General features: G+C 54.2%; 2 protein-coding genes across 2 annotated transcripts; one reads left to right on the top strand and one right to left on the bottom strand.

Moving 5' to 3' along the window:
- Positions 1–1852: 1852 nt before the first annotated feature.
- LOC125916732 (retinol dehydrogenase 8) lies at positions 1853–7264 on the bottom strand (the record flags this gene model as incomplete). Its single annotated transcript, XM_049623032.1, has 6 exons — positions 7162–7264; positions 4528–4689; positions 3718–3897; positions 2656–2749; positions 2183–2366; positions 1853–2064 (listed from the first exon to the last, which is right to left on the bottom strand). Coding segments are annotated over exons 1-6 (935 nt in total), but the record flags the coding sequence as incomplete, so codon positions are not given.
- Positions 7265–9028: 1764 nt separating this feature from the next.
- LOC125916730 (collagen alpha-3(V) chain-like) lies at positions 9029–18317 on the top strand. Its single transcript, XM_049623031.1, has 9 exons — positions 9029–9229; positions 13064–13225; positions 13319–13508; positions 13584–13740; positions 14333–14437; positions 14757–14912; positions 16691–16804; positions 16919–17065; positions 18112–18317. Exons 1-9 carry the CDS (start codon positions 9142–9144, stop codon positions 18244–18246), a joined length of 1254 nt encoding a protein of 417 aa, XP_049478988.1. The 5' UTR covers positions 9029–9141; the 3' UTR covers positions 18247–18317.
- Positions 18318–19004: the final 687 nt, after the last annotated feature.

Genomic DNA, 19004 nt, shown 5'->3' with positions numbered 1-19004 from the left:
GAGGGGCAGAGAGAGAGGGAGAGAGAGAGAGAGAGAGAGAGAGAGAGTCCCAAGCATGCTCCACACTGTGAGCGTGAAGCCCGATGTGGGACTCAAACTCATAAACTACAGGATCGTGACCTGAGGGGCGCCTGGGTGGCTCAGTCGGTTAAGCGTCCGACTTCAGCTCAGGTCATGATCTCACGGTCCGTGAGTTCAAGTCCCGCGTCGGGCTCTGTGCTGACAGCTCGGAGACTGGAGCCCGTTTCGGATTCTGTGTCTCCCTCTCTCTCTGACCCTCCCCCATTCATGCTCTGTCTCTCTCTGTCTCAAAAATAAATAAAACGTTAAAAAAAAATTAAAAAAAAAAAAAAGATGATGACCTGAGCCAAAATCATGGGTCGGATGCTTAACCAACTGAGCCACCCAGGCTCCTGCTTTTTAAAAATTTTTAACTGTGGGTGTGCCTGGGTGACTCAGTCGGTTAAGTATCTGACATCAGCTCAGGTCATGATCTCTCATGGCTCATGAGTTTGACCCCGCGTGGGGCTCTCCTCTGTCAGCCCAGACCCCGCTTCAGATCTTCTGTCTCCTTCTCTCTCTGCCCCTCACCCACTCACGCTCTCTCTCTCTCTGTCAAAAATAAATAAACATAAAAAATAATGAAAAATAAAAATTTTAATTGTGATAAAATGTACATAACACGAAATTTACCATCTTCACCGTTTTTAAGTGTTCAGTTCTGTGGCATTAAGTACATTCTCGTGGTTGTGCAGCCCTCCCTACCACCCATCTCCAGAACTCATTATGTCTTGCAAACGGAGACTCTGTCCCCCCAAAACACTGACTCCCCACCCCCTCCTGGAGCCCACCATCTACTTCCTATCTCTGTGAATGGGACTCCTCTAGGGACCTCATCCAAGTGGAATCCTACAGTATCTGTCCTTTCGTGTCTAGCTTATTTCACGGAGTATAATGCTCTCGAGGTTTATTCGTGTTGTAGCAGGTGTTGGAACTGACTTCCTTTTTAAGGCTGAATAATATTCCATCGTATGGAATGGATGTACCTCATTGTGTTTATCCAGTCTTCTGTTGATGGACCCGTTGATGGGGTTGCTTCCACATTTGGCTGTTGTGAATCATGCTGCCATGAATGTGGGTGTGCCAATATCTCCTTGAGACCCTGCTTTCAATTCTTTGGGGTCACACCCAGAAGTGGAACTGCTGTCACGTGATAATTCTGTCTCGTTTTTTGAGGAACTATCGTGCTATTTTCCATAGTGACCGTACCATTTTACATTCTCACCGACAGTGCACAAGGGTTCCAATTTCCTCACATTGTCACCAACACTTGTTATCTTCTCGAGTTTTGTTTGTTTGCGCGGTTTATTTATAGCAGTCGTTCTAATGTGTGTGAAGTGAACCTTATTGCTTTTTAAATTGTTTATTTAGACATAGGGAGTTGAGCTTTATTAAATATTTAATATAGGGATTGCTAGTGGTAACAAATATATATCTGATGAAAAAAATATACATGTGCCGCTGGTGAGTGCATGAAACATTTTGCTGATGGGCTGTGTGACCGGAAAAGTCTTGAAGACCCCTTAGTCGACTCGGTTCTATGTAGAAGGCGTTTTAGATCATCCTTGTATCTCCAGGCCCAAGATAATAAAGTCCAGAGGTTGAATGAGGCAGTCTATTTCATCTTTCAAGGTCCAGCAACAATGTCCCCTCCTCCAGGAAGCCTACCTTACCTTCCCAGACACAGCTCCGGCCTCCCTACTCTGGGCTCCTCAGCCCAGGGTCCAAGGCTCCCTCTTTCTGCCCCAGCCCTGACCATGGTGGGGGGGGAGGCGGGTGAAGCTCTGCTCACCGGGGCCATATTCGGATGCGGAGGCAGCCACAGGCCAGACATCGGAGGCCAAGGTTGAGGAAGCGCGTCCAGCGGAAGAGCAGGCGGTGGGAGGTGCGCACGTAAAGGCTGCCGGAGGGGTCCACAGCCTTGAGTGCAGCCAGCGGGGTGTAGCGGGCGTTGGTCTGTCGGCGCAGGGGGGGTCTGGGTGAACTGATGACCTTGACGATGACCTATGGGGTGGAGCCCTGAGTTCTTGGATTCAGGGAGGCGGGGTTTGCAGGGTGAGGCACCCTCCCATCCCCCGGAGCCACGTCCTTGGGGCTCTGCGCTCCCCCTCGCCCCACTCACCTGGGCCACATCCTGTGGGCTCTGCCCTACAGAGCGAAAGAGCTCCCTGGAGGCTGGGAGGTAGAAATCTCGGAAGTAGTGCAAGGTGTCAGGGTCAGTGTCTGGGAACTCGGCCGTGGAAACCTGCTCCAGGAGCTTCCCCTCAAAGTCAGTGACCACTGGACCAGGTTCCACCAGGGTGATGCTGGGGATATAGGGAGGGGCACCGGGGTCTGGTACCCCGACCCCCTCGCGGCCCCATTAACGTCCCTCTCCTCCTCACTCTCCCCATCCTTCCTGGTTCCCCAGCCCATCCACTGCCCTTCCCCTGGTACTGCCCATCCTCTTCCCATACCTCCATTTTCCTCATTCCTGATTCCGTTTCCCCACCATCACTGCCTTCCCACCCCACTCCTCCTTGCTGCCTCCGTTTCCCTTGTCTTTCCCCATCACTGTCTCCCGTTCCCCCTTCACTACCCAAACGCCCGCCTCACAAGATGTTGAACTGCAGCAGCTGGACAGCCAGGCTCTCAAAGAATCCCTCCAGGGCGAACTTGGAGGCTGCGTAGACTTCATTGAACACGACACCTGAGAGGATTGGAGGAGGTTGAGCCCTTTGGGGTCTGGGTGATGGGCTTGTGGGTCCGGAGGGACATGGGGTCTTCAGGAGACAGAGCAAAGAGGGTTTGAAGATCAGAATGAGGGGCTATCGAGGGCCAACATGGTGAGTGTATGTATGTGTGATGGGAGCATATGGGCTCAGGATTAGGTTGTCCTGGGTTGCCCTGTGCTCCACCTGTCCTTAGCCCTGGAAAACCCTTCTTCCCTCCATCCTCTAAACCTCTGGGCCACTTGAGCATAGGATTTCCAGGGCCCCTGAAGTCAAGTCCGATTCACTGGGGCTCTTCTCTGTTTTTATTAAGAGGGAATGTAGCCCCTGAGGTTAGGAGGTACAGCTGGAAGAGGGACCAAAGAGATGGGGCTGAGTAGTAGAATCAGATTCTTAACAAGTAAGGGGGATTCTATAAGGGGCCTGCTGAGGAGGGGGGCGGATCCCAGGGCGTTTCCTTGGGGAGGAAGGGAGTCTAGAGGGACTCAAGGAGGAAAGACCCAGGAGCCTGGATGGCAAACAGGTGGTCTCCATAGCAGGCCAATAGCAGACATCACTGAGCAATCACTGCTCTCCGTTTCTGCAGAACCTCAGAGCCCCAGAGCTAGACGTCGCCAGGGCTTGGTTGGAGGTGTTTGGCAAGAAAACGTCACAGAGGAGTTCTGACGGTTCTTTTGGGTTTCGGGAGATGGGAGAGACTTGTAGAGGTGTCGGGAAGTAGGTCTGATACTGGATGTGGATGGCCATTGGCCGTATTTGTAAGACCACTGCCTCCTCTTACAGTATGGTGGACATAGACTCTTCCAGAAATTCTTCCTTCAGAGCTTTGGAATCCTTCCCCACACAGGCTCATTTGGAGTATGAGCTAAAACCTATTTGCCATCCTTCCGGCCTGGGGAGGGTCAGACACTGGGGGGATTCGCAGGGATGGGTCCCCAGGGCTTACCCTGCAGCCCCATCACACTGCTGACCACCACAATGTGGCCCTTTCTCCTTTTCTTCATGCCAGGAAGCACAGCTCTGACGAGACGCACAGCCCCGAAAAAGTTGGTGTCGAAGACGTTCTGCATGGCAGCTAGGCTGAGCCCCTCCAAGGGCCCCACCAGGCCCACTCCAGCATTATTCACTAAGGGGGGGTGAGGTTACATTGAGGTCCCCCAAACCTTTCTAGTGCCACTCCTGTAGGGACACTCCCTGGATCATCCCATCCCCTGCTCCAAATTCAGGGCCAGGCCAGAGTATCTCGAGTGGAAGAGTGTGGAGCCCTGGTGATTTTTACATATAGTTTAACATTTGTTATAGGGACCCTGAACCCCGGGTGGGGGGGAAGGGCTGCTGGGAACAGCCTCCCCTTAATACATGAGCCGTTCAGCTCTGACCCCACATTGCATCAGAACAGCCACACCTGCCCTCCTTCAAAAGCCTCCGAGGGAACTTGTGTCGCTTCTTCAACAGAAGCTCTTTCCCCAAAATGACTCATCAGAGTAATTTTTCCAACTGCATATGGTTTTCTCCAAATGTGGGAAGTTCTATTCAATAAAATCCATCCTACACCCAGGACTCAAGTTTATTCTTGTATCCTTAATAAACAGGTACCCTGGGCTTTTAGCCGGCTTGTCTACCCCTTCTGTCCAGGGCTACAGGTTTCTGGTGAAGCAGGAAAGCTGGTGCTCAGACAGTGGAGAGGATTCGCTGGGACGAGGACCTGTGGTTAGGGCAGGGAGGGGAGTGACCCCCGGGGGCTGTTCGGTCTCACCCAGCACGTCCACTTCCCCTCCCTGGATGCAGCTGAGACACTGGGCCACTGACTCGTCACTGCACACGTCCAGCTGGGCCACGGTGAGGGTCTGCCCCAGAGCCTCTCCAGCAGCTGCTTCCAGTGCCCCCTTCTTTCCCAGGTCCCTCATGGTGGCCACCACTGGGAACAGAGACCGGTGTTGGGTCAGGCACTGGGCTCCTTTTCCCTCTGCATTCATTTGCATGTATTTCCATCATCTTGCATGAACAGTCACAGAGGGATGGGGACCCATAGGTTTACATACTTACATTCACTACACGGCCACAAATGCATATTTGTGTACATTCACTTACCTGTACTTTCATCCATTCATTCATCCATCCTTTACTGAGCACCTACTTAGTATCCACTGTGCCCTATTCTAGGTGCTGAGACTATTGCATGAAATGAGATAGGCAAAGTCCCTGGCTTCACAGAATGTATAGCCCAGGAAGGAAGCCAATAAAATAAACATAGAACATATTGCCTTGAGGAAAGAAATACATACTTAGGGTCAGTGTGTGTGTGTGTGTGTGTGTACATGCAAATAGCCATGTTTCCATTATCCACAGAAATTTCAGCTTATTAAATACCTGCCATGTGCCAAACGCTGTGCTAAACACTTTTATAAACCTCTAATCCTTCCAATGATTAGGACTCTAATCCTCCCTATGGTTAGGCCACTGACTAATTTTCCAAAGATGGCCACAATATCTTTCATCGCATACGCTCTTTGAGAACTTTGCTGCTCCCCCTCAAGTCATGAAATCTCATGTCCCTCTCCTTGAATCTTGTGACTAGCCGGGAGTCCATAGAATAGGGTGAAGGTAACATTGGATGGCTTCTGGGATTCAGCCAGAAAAGATGCTGCAGTTTCTGCCTTGTTTGCTGTAACGTTCACTCTCAAAATCTTCAGCCACCTTGTAGCGGCCCAGCTATCCCGAGGCTACCTTGCTGGGAGGAAGCCCAAGCTAGCCAGATAGAGGGACCACATGGAGAAGCCCTGAGGTTCATGCCTGCCCAGGCCCATGACTACCCCGCACTGTTCCAGTTGTAGCCTTTGACCCTGAGCCAGAACTGCCTGGCCGAGCCCTTCCAAATTTATGGCCTTGTAAAACATGAGAGACAGATGATTACAGTTGTTCTATTACACCATAAGTTTTGGGATGATTTGCTACTTAGCAATAGAAGCCAGGACAAGTAGGTGAAGTGGCTGACACACTGAGGCTCAGCAAAGTGAAGTTCCTTGTCTGTCCCGCCCCTACAACAACCTGGGTTTGTTGGCGTGCTGAGCTCAAATACCTGCGTACCTGTTTGTACCCCTCGTGCATGTACCCACAATCACACATGCACAGCCCTGGTGGGCACTTTCACGTGATCCGTGGGCCCGTGTGATTCGTGGGTGTTGCACAGATGAATGGGACCACATGCATCTACATACAGTGACAGGTGTGGCCACAGGGACTGGGTTGCCTGGGTTCAAATCCGGGCTCTGCCACTTTCCAGCTGGGCGACCTTGGGCAAGGATCTTTGGCCCAATGTGCCTCAGTTTCCTCACTTCTAAGATGGAGCTAATGGTAATGGCCACCTCATAGGGGTGATACGGGGATTAACTGATACACGTGATGCGAGACACTTTGATCAGAACCTGGCACACTGGAAGCACTCGGTAAACATCCTTCACACCTGATCTTCGCCAAAAGGCCGGGAAGTGATTGAATAAACATCCTTCAGCAGTTTTACACACTCACTGCGTGTGCACGGAGACACATGCAGTGCTATGGCTTCCTTGCACCCTGACCCTCAGACTGTCACACCCAAAGCTGTGTGTGTGTGTCTAAGACAGAGGGCAGAGGGCTGGGAGAATCAGCCCCGCCAACTGGGGCAATGCCCTTGCCCTCTGCAACCTCCTCTTACGTAGTGGCCCTGTGCCCACTTCAGCTCCAGCGTGCTCTGGGTCAGAGGTTCCCGGGGGGTGGGGGGTGGGGGGGGGGTGCAGACTGGGGCACTTTACTCCAGAGTTGCAGGAGGCCAGGTCCCTAGATTTAGAGCCCCCCACCCCCACCCCCTTAAGCCCCCAAGGTCAGGGTCACTTAAGAGGCTTATTTTGGAGCGGTAATCAGGGGAGGGGTGGGGGAGGGGAGTCCTAGGGAATGAGAAGTGGAGCCTCCGGGAAGCCCTCCCCACCAGCCCTTTAAAAAGTATCACCAACCTCCCACTTCCTACCACACTCTACCCTTGTTTTATTTTGCTTCTTAGCACTTATTGGCACTAGACATATTATACAATTTTAAAATCTGTTTATTGTCTGTTCTCCCTCTCCTCCCTCACACCACTGCTCGGGGCAGAGATTTTTGTCTATTTTGTTCAGAGCTGTGTTTCCAGCACCTTGAATAGTGCCTGGCGCCCAGTAGGTGCACAAGAAATATTGGTTGGATGAAGGGGTGATTCCTGAGCAGAGGTGGGAAGGGGGCCTCCATGTGTCCTGGGTCCTCCTCAAGCCCACAAATACAGCTGAAGGGATGGGCTAGTGGAAATAGTGCCAGGACGGCTGAAGGTCCTCAGAAGCCGTGCCCACCCCTGCCCTTCCCGGCCCCACCCTGGGCCTCTAACCTTGGTAGCGCTGCCTGTGGTCATGAGCCAGCTGTACTGCGAGCTCCAGGCCAATTCCCGACGAGCAGCCTGAGATCAGTACAGTCCGGGGTGCGTCGGCCATGTTGATCCCTCCCTGGATGGGTGACCTCTGCTGGCCAGCACCTGACTCCTGCCACCCATCCCTTGGCTCCTCTGCCCCCTCCTAGACACCCTCCAACGGATTCCCCGCAAGGCGAAGGGGTCCCAGATGATGCCAATTCTGAACGGACCCTGGACAGGCAGCTGGGAGGAAACCTTTAACCTCAAAATAGCCTCTTTCCTTTATCTGTGAAAAATTTCTTCTCCTCACTGCTACACTCATAACTAGGGTCTTTTTATTATGATTTCAAATTATTTAGGGCTGGGGGAACTAGCAGGGGTATTCCCTTCCTGTCTCTATTCTGGGCAAAGAATCTCTGATTGGAGGGAGAGAATGAGAGAAAATGACAGCGAGTGTGGTCCCAGAAGGGTCCTTTCAAAAAGGGGAATGGGCATAGATATGTCCGAAGATGGGGTTAGACTAGGAAGAACTTCCCAGCAAGGCAGGGCAGGGCAGGGCAGGGCAGGGCAGTATCTTTATGAGAATCTTTTAGCAGGAGAAGTCTTAGCCTCAAGGTCCCTGAGGAGGGAGGAGGAGCAGCTTGGGGAGATTCCCTCTCTCTCCCCACCCCACAGCCCCCATTTCACCCTCAGGCCAGATGGGGCCCCACCCCTCCTCTCCCGGGACACAGAGACTCTTTGTCCGTGGAGCCAGAGCCTGGGAGGGAGACACTGCCGGCTTCTCCCTCTTCTCCATGGTGGGGCAGTTTAGGGCCCAGGATACGCCCCTTGGGTTCCTCCTTGCAGAAGCACCCTGAGATCCTGCAAGTCTGTGCTTGTTCAATTGCACAGACAGCTCCATGTGACCCCCTGGGGGGGGGGGGAGGGAACTTCACAGTGGGGGGTCCCAGTAGGATGAGAGACAGCTCTGCCTCACCCCCAAACGTGGCAGGGATCCACCTCCCCGCCACCTCCCCCTGCGGCAGTGCCCTGTTTTCAGATAGGGCAAGACTCCCCCATTTAATAGGGGCATATGTGAAGATTTGGAATTGGGGCTAGGGCATCCATTTGGGGACCTGAGTCAGGGAGAGGGGAGAGGAAGGCTAGAGATGGGAGATGGGACCCTTTGTTTGAAGGTTAAGAGTTTGGGGGGGAAGTAGAGAGCTATGTTTTTGGAATGCATGTCGAGGGTTTGGGGGTGAGGCCAGGACATCCGATTCTGGAATTTAGGTGGGGAAATGAGAGTTTGGGGTAAAGCTGGGAACCCCACTTTGTAATCTGGGGTGAGGTTGGAGGTGGGATCAGGATTCTCTATTTAGACACCTGAAGGGAAGGCCTTGGGATGAAGCTGGGACCTTTCATAGTGTGACTAAGCACTGGGGTAAAGGAAATGAGTGAGAATTGGGCATCAGTCTGGAACCCCATTTGGGGGCCTGGGTGAGACAGAATAGATTTGGTACAAAGCTATATCCATTAATTCCAGGGCTTGGATGGAGGCTGAAGGTTTGAATGAGGCTAAGACTTCCCTTGAGGGAGCCTGTTAGGAGGAAAGAGTTTGGGGTAAGTCTGGGACCCCGAATTCTAAGGCTGGGTGGGAGTGACCCTTTTCCTCCACTGTGGGGTGGGGCATAGAGGACCCAGCTCCTTGCCCAGGGCTCCGGCCTTGGCCGGCCAATCAGCACTCAGCACAAACTTTCCCAACTCCCCCACCAGCTGTCAGCCACCCCCCCCCCCTCCTTCCAGCGAGCCCCGCCCGGCCGGGCTCTGGAGCGCAGGGCGAGGCCAGGGCGGGGTCTCCCGCAGTCTCCTGCCGATCCCGAGTGGAGCCGGCCGCGGCAAGTGAGCGCACGGAGCCCGAGGAGACGCCGCGCCCCGTAGACGCCCCGGCCGGTCCCCGCCTTGCGTGTGGGGCCCGCCGGGATGGGGAGTCGCCGAGGCCTGAGCCAGCCGCGGGCCGGCCTCTGCCTGCTCCTGGCCTCGCTGCAGCTTCTGCTCCGGACGCAGGCCGGTGAGTCCGGAGGGAGGAGATAGGAAAAGGACCCCGGTGCAGGATCTAACGAGGTCCTAAAGATGGGGTGGAGTCAGGAATGGGGGGGGGCGTGCAAGGGGGGGCGTGCGCATTGCGCGTGGATAGGGTGTTGTGTTCGGGCTCGCGTGTCAGACTCTGGGCGATTTGTGGGTGTGACAGCTGGCGGGAGGGGGGAAACGTGTGGCCGTGTTTTACTGGTGGATGCGTTGGAATGAATGCGACGTAGAGTTGTGTGTTCGGCAATGTGTGTGTGAGGCCATTTGAAGTGAAATCGTGTGTGGGAAAGTGGGTGTGGGAGTTGACGACTATTGTATGAATGTGGGTGATGGGTGATTCCTGGCCAAGGGTATGGTGATTGTGAGTTGTGGGTGTGTCTGTGTGGGGCTGACCTAAGAGAATAATCGCGTGAGCGTTACGCGTATGATTGTTTGTCTTTGGGTGACCCGATGAGGGTCTGTTGTGATTCTGGGGCGTAAACAATCGCCCATGAGGACGTGAGTGGGTGATTCTGGGGGTGAAGGTGAGTGGGGACGAGTAAGGGAGGGGGCTAATCGGGGACTCAGAGTTTCCTTTCCATCTCCCCTAATGGCTCCATCCTATTCTTCCTCTCCCTCCTCTGCCTCCAATTGGCGCGCGCCCACCTCCTCTGTCCCCACTTCTCCCCCCTCCCCCCCACCCCGCGCTCCCCAGAGCCGCGATCAGCACCATGGACAGGGCCTCGGGAGGGCCGCGGTGAGGGGCGAGGCGGGGCGGGGCGCGGGGCGGGGCGGGGCGGAGCGCGGGCGGGGGCGGAAGTGGAAGTTGCTCCCCCCAGCCGAGCGAGCTGCGGGTGTTTTTCCCGAGGAATTTCTCAGGGGCCCCAAGGGTCCCGGGGGCCGGCGGACGGGTGAGTCAGCGCTGACGCACGCCCAGCTGCGCGCTTTTGGCTGAGCGCCGAGCTCCGCCCCATAGGGTTCGCGGTTGGGGGCGCCCAGGGGTTTGGGAAGGTTGTGGTCCCTCAAGTGGCGTCTGAGAGAGGCTGGGCTAGAGCCTCCTGGAAATCGCTCCCTAGGGTGAGCTCAGTCCCCCAACACGCACACACACACACACACACACACACACACACCCATCCTGCACTTTCTCACTTTCTCTGGAGTTCAGGGAGGTGCCTGTTCACGTGGATTATCCTAAATTGGCCTATGTCCCATTCCCATGCTGACACATCCATACATTCGTGCCATCATAGGCATCCATTCAAAATATAAGCCCTCTGGGACACCCCAAAGTGAAACACCGGGGCCCACGCCCCAGGCAACCCCAGCAGCCACCCGCCACAGGGTCACAGCCTTTGTCACCCTCCTACACGTTCCAACTCTTGCACATGTGTGCACTGGTATCCACACAACACAGTCAGCATTCGCAACCAGTCACCTGCTCGCCGACTTGTCTGTACTCTCCCATGTGACCACAGTTCCCCATCTCAAGTGTCGCCTATTATAATCACAGACTCACCTGCATGACCAGCTGGACTGTGGACTCACTGCCAGGAGATACCCACCCACACATCAAATAGCTGCACCTCGCTCTCCATTGTAGGCCAAATCCTTGGCCTATGCTGACAACGTGCTCAGCCATTCCCTGGTCCATACAGAGTCATGCACTTGCTTACACAATCTCATGTACACAGTAGCACCCACACCCACACCTGTGCTCTCCTGAACATCTGAGGAGATCCCAACCATGCCCCAGCCTAGTTAGTCCCTGCCTGCCTCCCTTCATATCCTAGACCCCATCCAACATCTTCCTGGGGCCCTGACCAGGACAGTAGAGAGAGTGGGGGAAGGTCAGGCTGGGTCCCTGACAGACCCCCACCCTCTGACCCTGCAGGCAGGACTCAATGCCTCTTGTGTGTCCCCTTGTCACAAAGCCAGCCATGAAAAGAAAGGGCAGTCAGTTTCTGAAAGGTCACTACAGAAGATATGCAAGATTGAAGCAAGAGACATTTGGATTAGGTGCTGAGAAGGACTTTTTAAATGTGACTGAGCAGCTGGTTGAGGGGACACCCATTCCTGCTGCATCGAGACAGGGATCTGGGTGAGGGGAAAGCCTGGGAGAGCCATACTGTACGGGGTCGTGACTCTCAGCCCTCCCTGGGGCTCCAGCCTGGAGAGGGGGCAGCTGGGATGATCATTCCATGGGGGAGTGACCCTTGTGGTTGACAGAGCCTGGGAGCCCAGATCTTAGTCTCAGGGGACTGTAACCCAAATACCTCTTAATGACAGCCTAGCCAGAGAACAGGCAATTAGAGACGGGGCTGGTGGTGGCAGCAGCAGAACAGGGGTGTGTGTGTGCGTGTGTGTGTGTGTGTGTGTGTGTGTGTGTGTATGGAGAGAGAGGGGGATGAGGAGAGTAACCCCCGCCAGATATGTGTATATATGTATATATATGTATATGTATATCTATCTATCTATCTATCTATCTATAGAGAGAGAGAGGGAGAGGGAGAGAGAGGAGGGACAGAGGGACAGAGAGACAGAGAGGAAGGAGAACCAATGAAGTACCAGGAGACACGCAGAAAGAGCTAGGAAACAAGAGAGTGAGAGAGACAGACTGATTCAGAGTTGGATGCAGAGAAAGACCTGGAAAGACCAACACAGAAAGTGGGACAGAGAGAGGGCAGGGAGGGGGAGAGGAGAAAGACAGAACAGGAGGTTGGAGGCAAGAGTGAGCGGAGGCTGGAATAAGTGTCTGTAAATCTGGAGAATGAAGGGTCTGACCCAGGAGGAGCTGGGATGGGGGTCCCTCATCCAAGCCCCTATCTCCCCCAAGTCTGGCCCCCCACCCTCACTCCCAATGGTGAGGTCAGTAGAACCGCCCCCAGGGTGAGGTCATGGACAGATTTGACAGAATCTGGCTCCTGCCAAGAGGCTGGGTCAGGGGGTCAGTGGGACAGTCTGCTGGGGGGAGGGGAGAGCAGGCAGGGGCTTTGGGCCCAGAGGAAGCCCCCGCCCTCCCCTGCCCAAGCCATGTGGTTCCACTTAGCACTGGCCTGCTGTGTGGGGTGGGGCTGGTAGGATGGCCTGGATTAGGATCTGGTTGGGCCACACCAGTTCCCTCCTTTGCTAGGATAAGAGGGATAGGGTCAGAGGGAGGAGGTCAGGAGGGATAGGGTCAGAGGGAGGAGGTCAGGAGGTTATTAGAGAGAGGCAGTCATCAGGAGGAGGTCAGAGAAGGTGATAAAATGGGGAGGTCACAGGTCAGATGGAGGAGACTGGGTTAGGCAGAAACAGGAGGTCATGGGTGATGGTGATCAAGGAGGGGGTCAGAAGGAAGAAGTCAGGAGAGGTAGTGGCGAAAGAGAGTAGATCATGGGTGATGATCAGGGAGGAGGAATTCAGAGGAAGTGGCAGTCAAAGGAGGAGGTCAGAGGGAGGAGGTGGGGGAGACACACACTAGGAGCCCCCCCTCTCCAAGGGTTTCCCCTGGCAGGGGGCTTCAGGCTGGGAAGCAGCCACAGGGAGTTGGTGCGGGGGAGAGCAGAGAGGGGGACAGTCTGGCTCTGGGGCTCAGGCCAGGAAGCCTTGATTCATCCCAGAAGTAGGTCAGCTTTTTTTTTTCCCCTACCAAAAACCAAGCGGGGGGGTGGTGGGGAACAGGAGTCAACAGGCTGACGAGGCTGGAACAGCTGTGGGGTGGTGAGGTGGGTCAGGTCCCGCGCCTGCTCCTTCTCTCTGACCCACAGACACCGTGGGGGGCTGAAGCCCCCAAACCTGAGCTGCTCACATGGAGTCCTAGATTTTTTTAACTGCCTTGCACCCCGGCTTCTCTCTACAGCAGACCCTGTGGATGTGCTGAAGGCCCTGGGTGTGCGAGGGGGCCAGGCTGGGGTCTCTGAAGGGCCTGGCTTCTGCCCCCAGAGGGCCCCGGAGGGTGACCGGGCATTCAGGGTTGGCAAGGCCACCACACTTGGCACCCCTACGTGGGAGCTTTTTCCAGGTGAGTCAGTGCAGGAGGGGTTGGCGGGGTCATCCTGGGAGCATGGGTCCCTGCCAGGCCCTCTAAGCTGCCCCTTTCCCTCTGCCCCTTCAGATGGGCACTTTCCCGAGAACTTTTCCGTGCTGATCACTCTGCGGGGCCAGCCAGCCAACCAATCTGTCCTTCTGTCCATTTATGATGAGGGTGGTGCTCGGCAGCTGGGCCTGGCTCTGGGGCCAGCTCTGGGTCTCCTAGGTGACTCCTTCAGCCCCCTCCCCCAGCAGGTCAACCTCATGGATGGCAGGTGAGTATAGGGAAGGTTGGGGTCCAGAGAGAAGTGGGGTGAGAAGCACCCCCGACTGAGACTGTCCTCTTGCAGGTGGCACCGTGTGGCAATCAGTGTGGATGGCAGGATGGTGACTCTGGTGGCCGACTGTGAACCTCAGCCCCCCACGTTGGGCCAGGGGCCTCGATTCATTAGCACAGCTGGACTCACTGTGTTGGGCACCCAGGACCTCGGGGAGGAGACTTTTGAGGTAGGGATTCAGTGGTCGGGGAAACTGAGGCAGGGGACGGGAAGGCGTTTTGTCCAGCTTCACCCCAGGTCCAGGAAGCTGAGGAGAGGGAGCGAAATGCATCGTTGTGCATCTTGCGGTGCGTGAGATCGTAGGGCCACAAAACAATAGTACGTGGTGGCGCATGCTTGACTCGTGGTAGAATACGGTGGAGACGTGGGACTCTACTGGTTGCTACGATGGTGTGTGACTGTGTGTGGTTGTGATGTGTGTCCCCTCCAGGGGGCCAGGGACCACATTCATCTTGTTCCCCTCCTTATCCCCAACACCTTAAAGGGCACCTGGCACATATTAGGTGTCAGGTGCCTGGGGGCAAAGGAACAAATGTGCCTCTGATGGGACAGGTGTTGTAGGGTATGATTTATGGCTGTGATTTGGTGTGACCGTGACAGAATCTTCCTCCCTCTCAGAGGGATTGTGGGGGCTGTGGTGGGGCCACCCACTCTTTATACTTATGGGGCCCTGGGTAGAGAAATACCAAGCCTTGGTGCTTGGAATAGGGTGTCAGAGTCAGCCTGTGGCTTTCTTTCCCTGGCCCCCATCCTCTCCCCAGGGAGATATTCAGGAGTTGCTGATAAGTCCGGATCCTCAGGCTGCCTTCCAGGCCTGTGAGCGGTACCTTCCTGGCTGTGACAACCTCGACCCTGTAGCCACAGGGGTAAGTGAGGCGTTTGTCCTGAGGTCAGGCTGAATCATCCCTGGATCCAGATCTCAGGAATGAGTGAATTCTGACCCCTACCTGGGACTGAGTGACTCCTGCCCTCAAGAAGATCCTAGGCATGAGTGACCTTGATCTAAGTCACATAACTGAGTGATTCTTGGATCCAGATTGTATGCTTGATCCTAGGTCACAGGACTGAGTGAGCCCTGGGTTCAAAACATGGGACCAATGAGCCATGTGCCAGCATGGTCCCAGATGACTGAGCCATGGGGGCTCTGCTGAGGGGCTCTGGACCTGATGGAGGTCCTCTTCCCAGGCCCCCCAGGGTGAGCCAGAAACTCCAGCCCCTCGACGTAAGGGGAAGGGAAAAGGGAAGAAAAAAGGGCGAGGTCGTAAGGGGAAGGGCAGGAAGAAGAAGAAGAACAAGGAGACTTTGACCCCAAGCCTACCTCCTGGCTCCGTGGAGAACCAGGTAAGGGATCTGCAGCCACTCACCTCTGCTCTTTGACTGCCTGACCTCTGGTCTCTGATTCCTACTGACTGCTGGTACCTCATCCAAGTTCTATGCCTTTGGTCTCCAATCCCTGACCTTTGACTTGTCTCAGCTGACAACTATGTGTGGCAGGGGGGCTGGTACTGTCTTATGAGCTTTCTCATATCTGCTCCTCAATGTCCAGTTTTTGGGGCTGGAGGAAAGGGGCAAACCCAGATGATTACTTTATATTAGGAGGTTCTTGATGGAAGCTACTGCTTAAGGGCAGCAATTAGCTGGAGTGAATAATGGGTTCATTAGTTAGAGTGTCATTGTTTGGGATTGATTGGTCTAGGTAGCTGGTGAGGGTTATTCATTGGAGAAGTCTAATTGGGGGGCACTATTTGGCTTTCCTGATAGAGATTGCGGGTTGGGAAGTCACTAAAGGGAGATATTGATTGAGGTTGATGTTTGAGAGGTTCCTAAGTGGGGGTCATTGTTGGAAGTCATTGATAGAGACCACTGTTGGTGTTATTATTGTCACTGGTTTAGGGTTAATGGGAAGGGGCCATTGATGGGGATTATTAGTTGGGAAGGAAGGTAGGTCATCAGTAGGGGATCACTGATTAGAAGGCACTAGTGGGGTCACCAGTTATAGTCACCAGTTGGAGAAATGACTTTCAGGGGTCATGGATGAGATAATTGGTTTGGGAGTCCCTGATGGATTATTAGTTGGGAAGGCATTGATGGGTCACTGATTAGTGAAATTACCGTTTGGGTCATTGGTGGGGTAGCGATAGATGGGCTCGCTCATGGTTGCTTGTTGTTGGAGGGTCACTGGTTAGGGGAATAATTGATTAGGGGGTCACTGGTAAGGCTTAGTAGTTGAGGGTCTACTAGCTAGTACTTGTTGTGGAGGGGGTCATTGGTTGGGGAGGTCACTGGATGGGAGAGTAAATGGTTGTAGTCATTGACTGCAGGGGCCGCTGATGGATCACTAGTTACAGGAATAAAGGCTAGTGATGTGAGTTATTAGTTGGAGGGGTCATTGGTTAAGTCCCTTAGTGGGATCATTAGTCAGGGGATATTGATGGGGGTCATTAATTAGGGAGTCACTAATGGGCCCCTGGTTGTAGGAATCATTAGAGGTCATTAATGGGAGATCATTAGCTGGTGAGTCACTGGGTGGGCATCCTTGGTGCAGGCCATTGGTTGGGGGAGAGTCACTGGTTACATTCCATCTGTTCTCACTGATGTACTAACTCAGTGGAGAGAAAGAAACGATCACTTCAGGCCCAGAAAAAGAACCCCTCCCCAACCCCTTCCTCAGGAAGGGCCTGGGCCTCTACTACCCTCTTTGTGCCCTTGACCAAATTTCTCTACAGCTGTCCAGGCCTCTCTAATTGTGGCCTGGCTGGCTGACCACTGAGCTCTGCCTTGGGAGAAGACATGTGGGGTGGGCTTCTTAGAGTCTGGCCCCAAGTACTGGACCTTGACTGTGGTTATCGAGCCAGCCCCACTCTGCCTTCTAGGTCTCCCAGACCTGACCCAGCCTTGCTCTTCTTCCACACAAGAGGCCTCCCTCTGCTGGCGGCTGTCCTGATCCAGTCAGAACACGTTTGCCTCCATTGACCAGTCCCAGTCCCCTACCTTACACCCCACTGATGGTTTTTTGGGGGGTCGTCCTTTGTTTCCTTCCTCGGACTGGGCATTGCTGGGGGCGGGGGCAGGGTCTAGCTTCCCCTGGGGGACTGATACTTCTTCTGTCCCTGCTGCAGACCTCCACTGACATCCCCCAGACAGAGACACCAGCTTCAACTTTACCTCCGATTCCCACGCCTTTGGTCATGACCACCACTGTGACTATTGGCCACAATGTCACCATGCTAGAGGTCGGTGGGAAGTGGATGCGGCTGGAAGAGAAGGGAAGGGAAAGTCCTGGGAACTGGTGGTGGCAGACAATGAGGACATCAGGGACAAACTTGGGTCTGTCACAATGTTCTCAGGGGCCCCTGGACCCTGACAGTGGAACAGAACTGAGGACCCTGGAGACTAAGTTAGCCAAAGAAGACAAAGAAGGAGGTGGCCCTACCATTGTCCCTGTCTTCCGGGCAGCAGAGCAGCCGTCACAGACTCAGTTCCAGATTTTTTCTGTGAGTCTGAGTATTTGGGTGCGGGGGGGCGGGGAGGAGGTCCTGCCTGGAACCACATAGGACCACATTTTCTCTTTTGCCTTTTTTTAATCTTGCCTAGAATGCCTTCCCACCACCCCACTGTAGTTGCTAAATATTATCACTATGCTGATGTGACAGGAACTTCACGAATGGTTGGCTCTGTGTATAGAATTATGCGTTTGGCCTTTCGTCCAAGCGTGATGAGAAACCTCTTGATCAAGCTCATGGAGCCTGATCGGACTTGGAGCTTTAAAAGCTCTTTCTGGCTGCTGAACAGCATATGGACTGTAGGGGGAGCCAGAGGGGCAGCAGGGAAACCAGTGGTCTGTGCAGCAAGAGCCTGGTGACCTGGAGCAAGGTGGTGACAGTGGGGACAGAAAGAAGTGGACAGATCTGGGCCGGTCTTGCTACTGGAGATGGAGAAGGATGCGAGGATGACTTAGCCGATGCATGGTGGCACCTTTGAACAAGATGGGGACGCCTAAAGGAAGAGCGGATGGAAAGCATCAAGGGTCCCATTTTGGATGTGCTAAACTGGCAACCCCTGCTTGGCATCCAAATGGAGATGCCAAGTGGGCGATTGTTTAGAAGATTCTGGAGTTCAAGGGACATGGTCTAGGCTGAAGATAAAGACTTGGGAACCATCAACCGGAGGGATGCTACCTTTAGCCAAGGGATTGGATAAGATTGCTTTGGAAAATAGGGCAGACTGGGAAGGGTCCCAGGTTCTAGCCTTGGTATTGGGCAAGGGAGGAGGGGAATGCTCATAGCCAACCTACCCCGAGGGCTTGTTATGTGTCGACCATTGTTTTAATTTATTCTTCTTCCTGGGGGACATACACTGTTATCATTTGCCTACTGACTCTGCAGGTGAGGCCATAGGAGTCGAGTAAGTTGTTCCCCGTCACCAGATAGTGAGAAGCAGCTCCAGGATTAGGACCCCACAGCACACCCTGAAGTTCATGCTCTTCTCCTTGACCATGGTCAGGGCTCACGTCTCTTTTCTGTTCATTCCCCTGCCCTAGGGTGCTGGAGAGAAGGGAGCAAAAGGGGAACCAGCAGTGATTGAACAGGTGAGGGGCCTGGGGCTAGGAGGAGGTGGAGAGATCTGGGCTAGAACGGGGGTTACACTCATTTCTCCCTCAGGGACAGCAGTTTGAGGGACCTCCAGGAGCCCCAGGACCCCGAGTGAGTGATGGCTGCACCCCCCTCTTCCTTTCTATTCTAGTTGGGGTATTTGAGACCCGGGGGTGGAGGGTTGAGGTGTAACATTGCCATATCGTTAAAAGATCATTGCATATTTGAGGCTCAAAGGGTGAATCAAAATAGGGGTTGGGATGTAAAGTTGGGGGGGTGGTATGGGTCAATATAGTACTGAGGGGCCAGGAATGGCTCAGTGATGGGTAAGGAGGTCTGCATGGGGTCAGAATCAGTGGTGGGTCAGAAGTTGGCCTGGCTCGAGCTTTGCACTTCTTATGAACCTCTGTTCTCTGTCCCCAACAGGGGGTGGTCGGCCCCTCAGGCCCTCCCGGCCCCCCCAGGATTCCCTGGAGACCCTGGTCTACCGGTAAGAGACTCCCACTGGGTTGTATCCTTTTGGGGGGGTGAGGTTTTGGGCCATGTGGCCGAAGGTGGGCACGTGTATGTCTGAACATGGATCTGGGAGGCAGGGACTGAGGACACCACACTGAAGCTGGCACTGGCCCCACTTGCTCATCTCTCTTTCCATCTGTGAATTGTCACTCTGGCCCACGTCCTGTCTCTGGGGGTGTATCCCCTGCTTTTCTCCTTCCATCTGTCTCTATCCCTGAGTGTCCTTCATCTCAGTCTTTCTCCCTATGTCTCTGTCTCTCCCCTCTCCCCCTCTATCTCTATCTCTCATCTCTGTCTGTCTGTCTCTCTGCCTCCATCCCCCTCT

This window comes from Panthera uncia, unplaced genomic scaffold, assembly GCF_023721935.1.
Source record: "Panthera uncia isolate 11264 unplaced genomic scaffold, Puncia_PCG_1.0 HiC_scaffold_1042, whole genome shotgun sequence".
Taxonomy (NCBI): Eukaryota; Metazoa; Chordata; class Mammalia; order Carnivora; family Felidae; genus Panthera; species Panthera uncia.
This window is presented reverse-complemented; position numbering and strand designations above follow the sequence as displayed.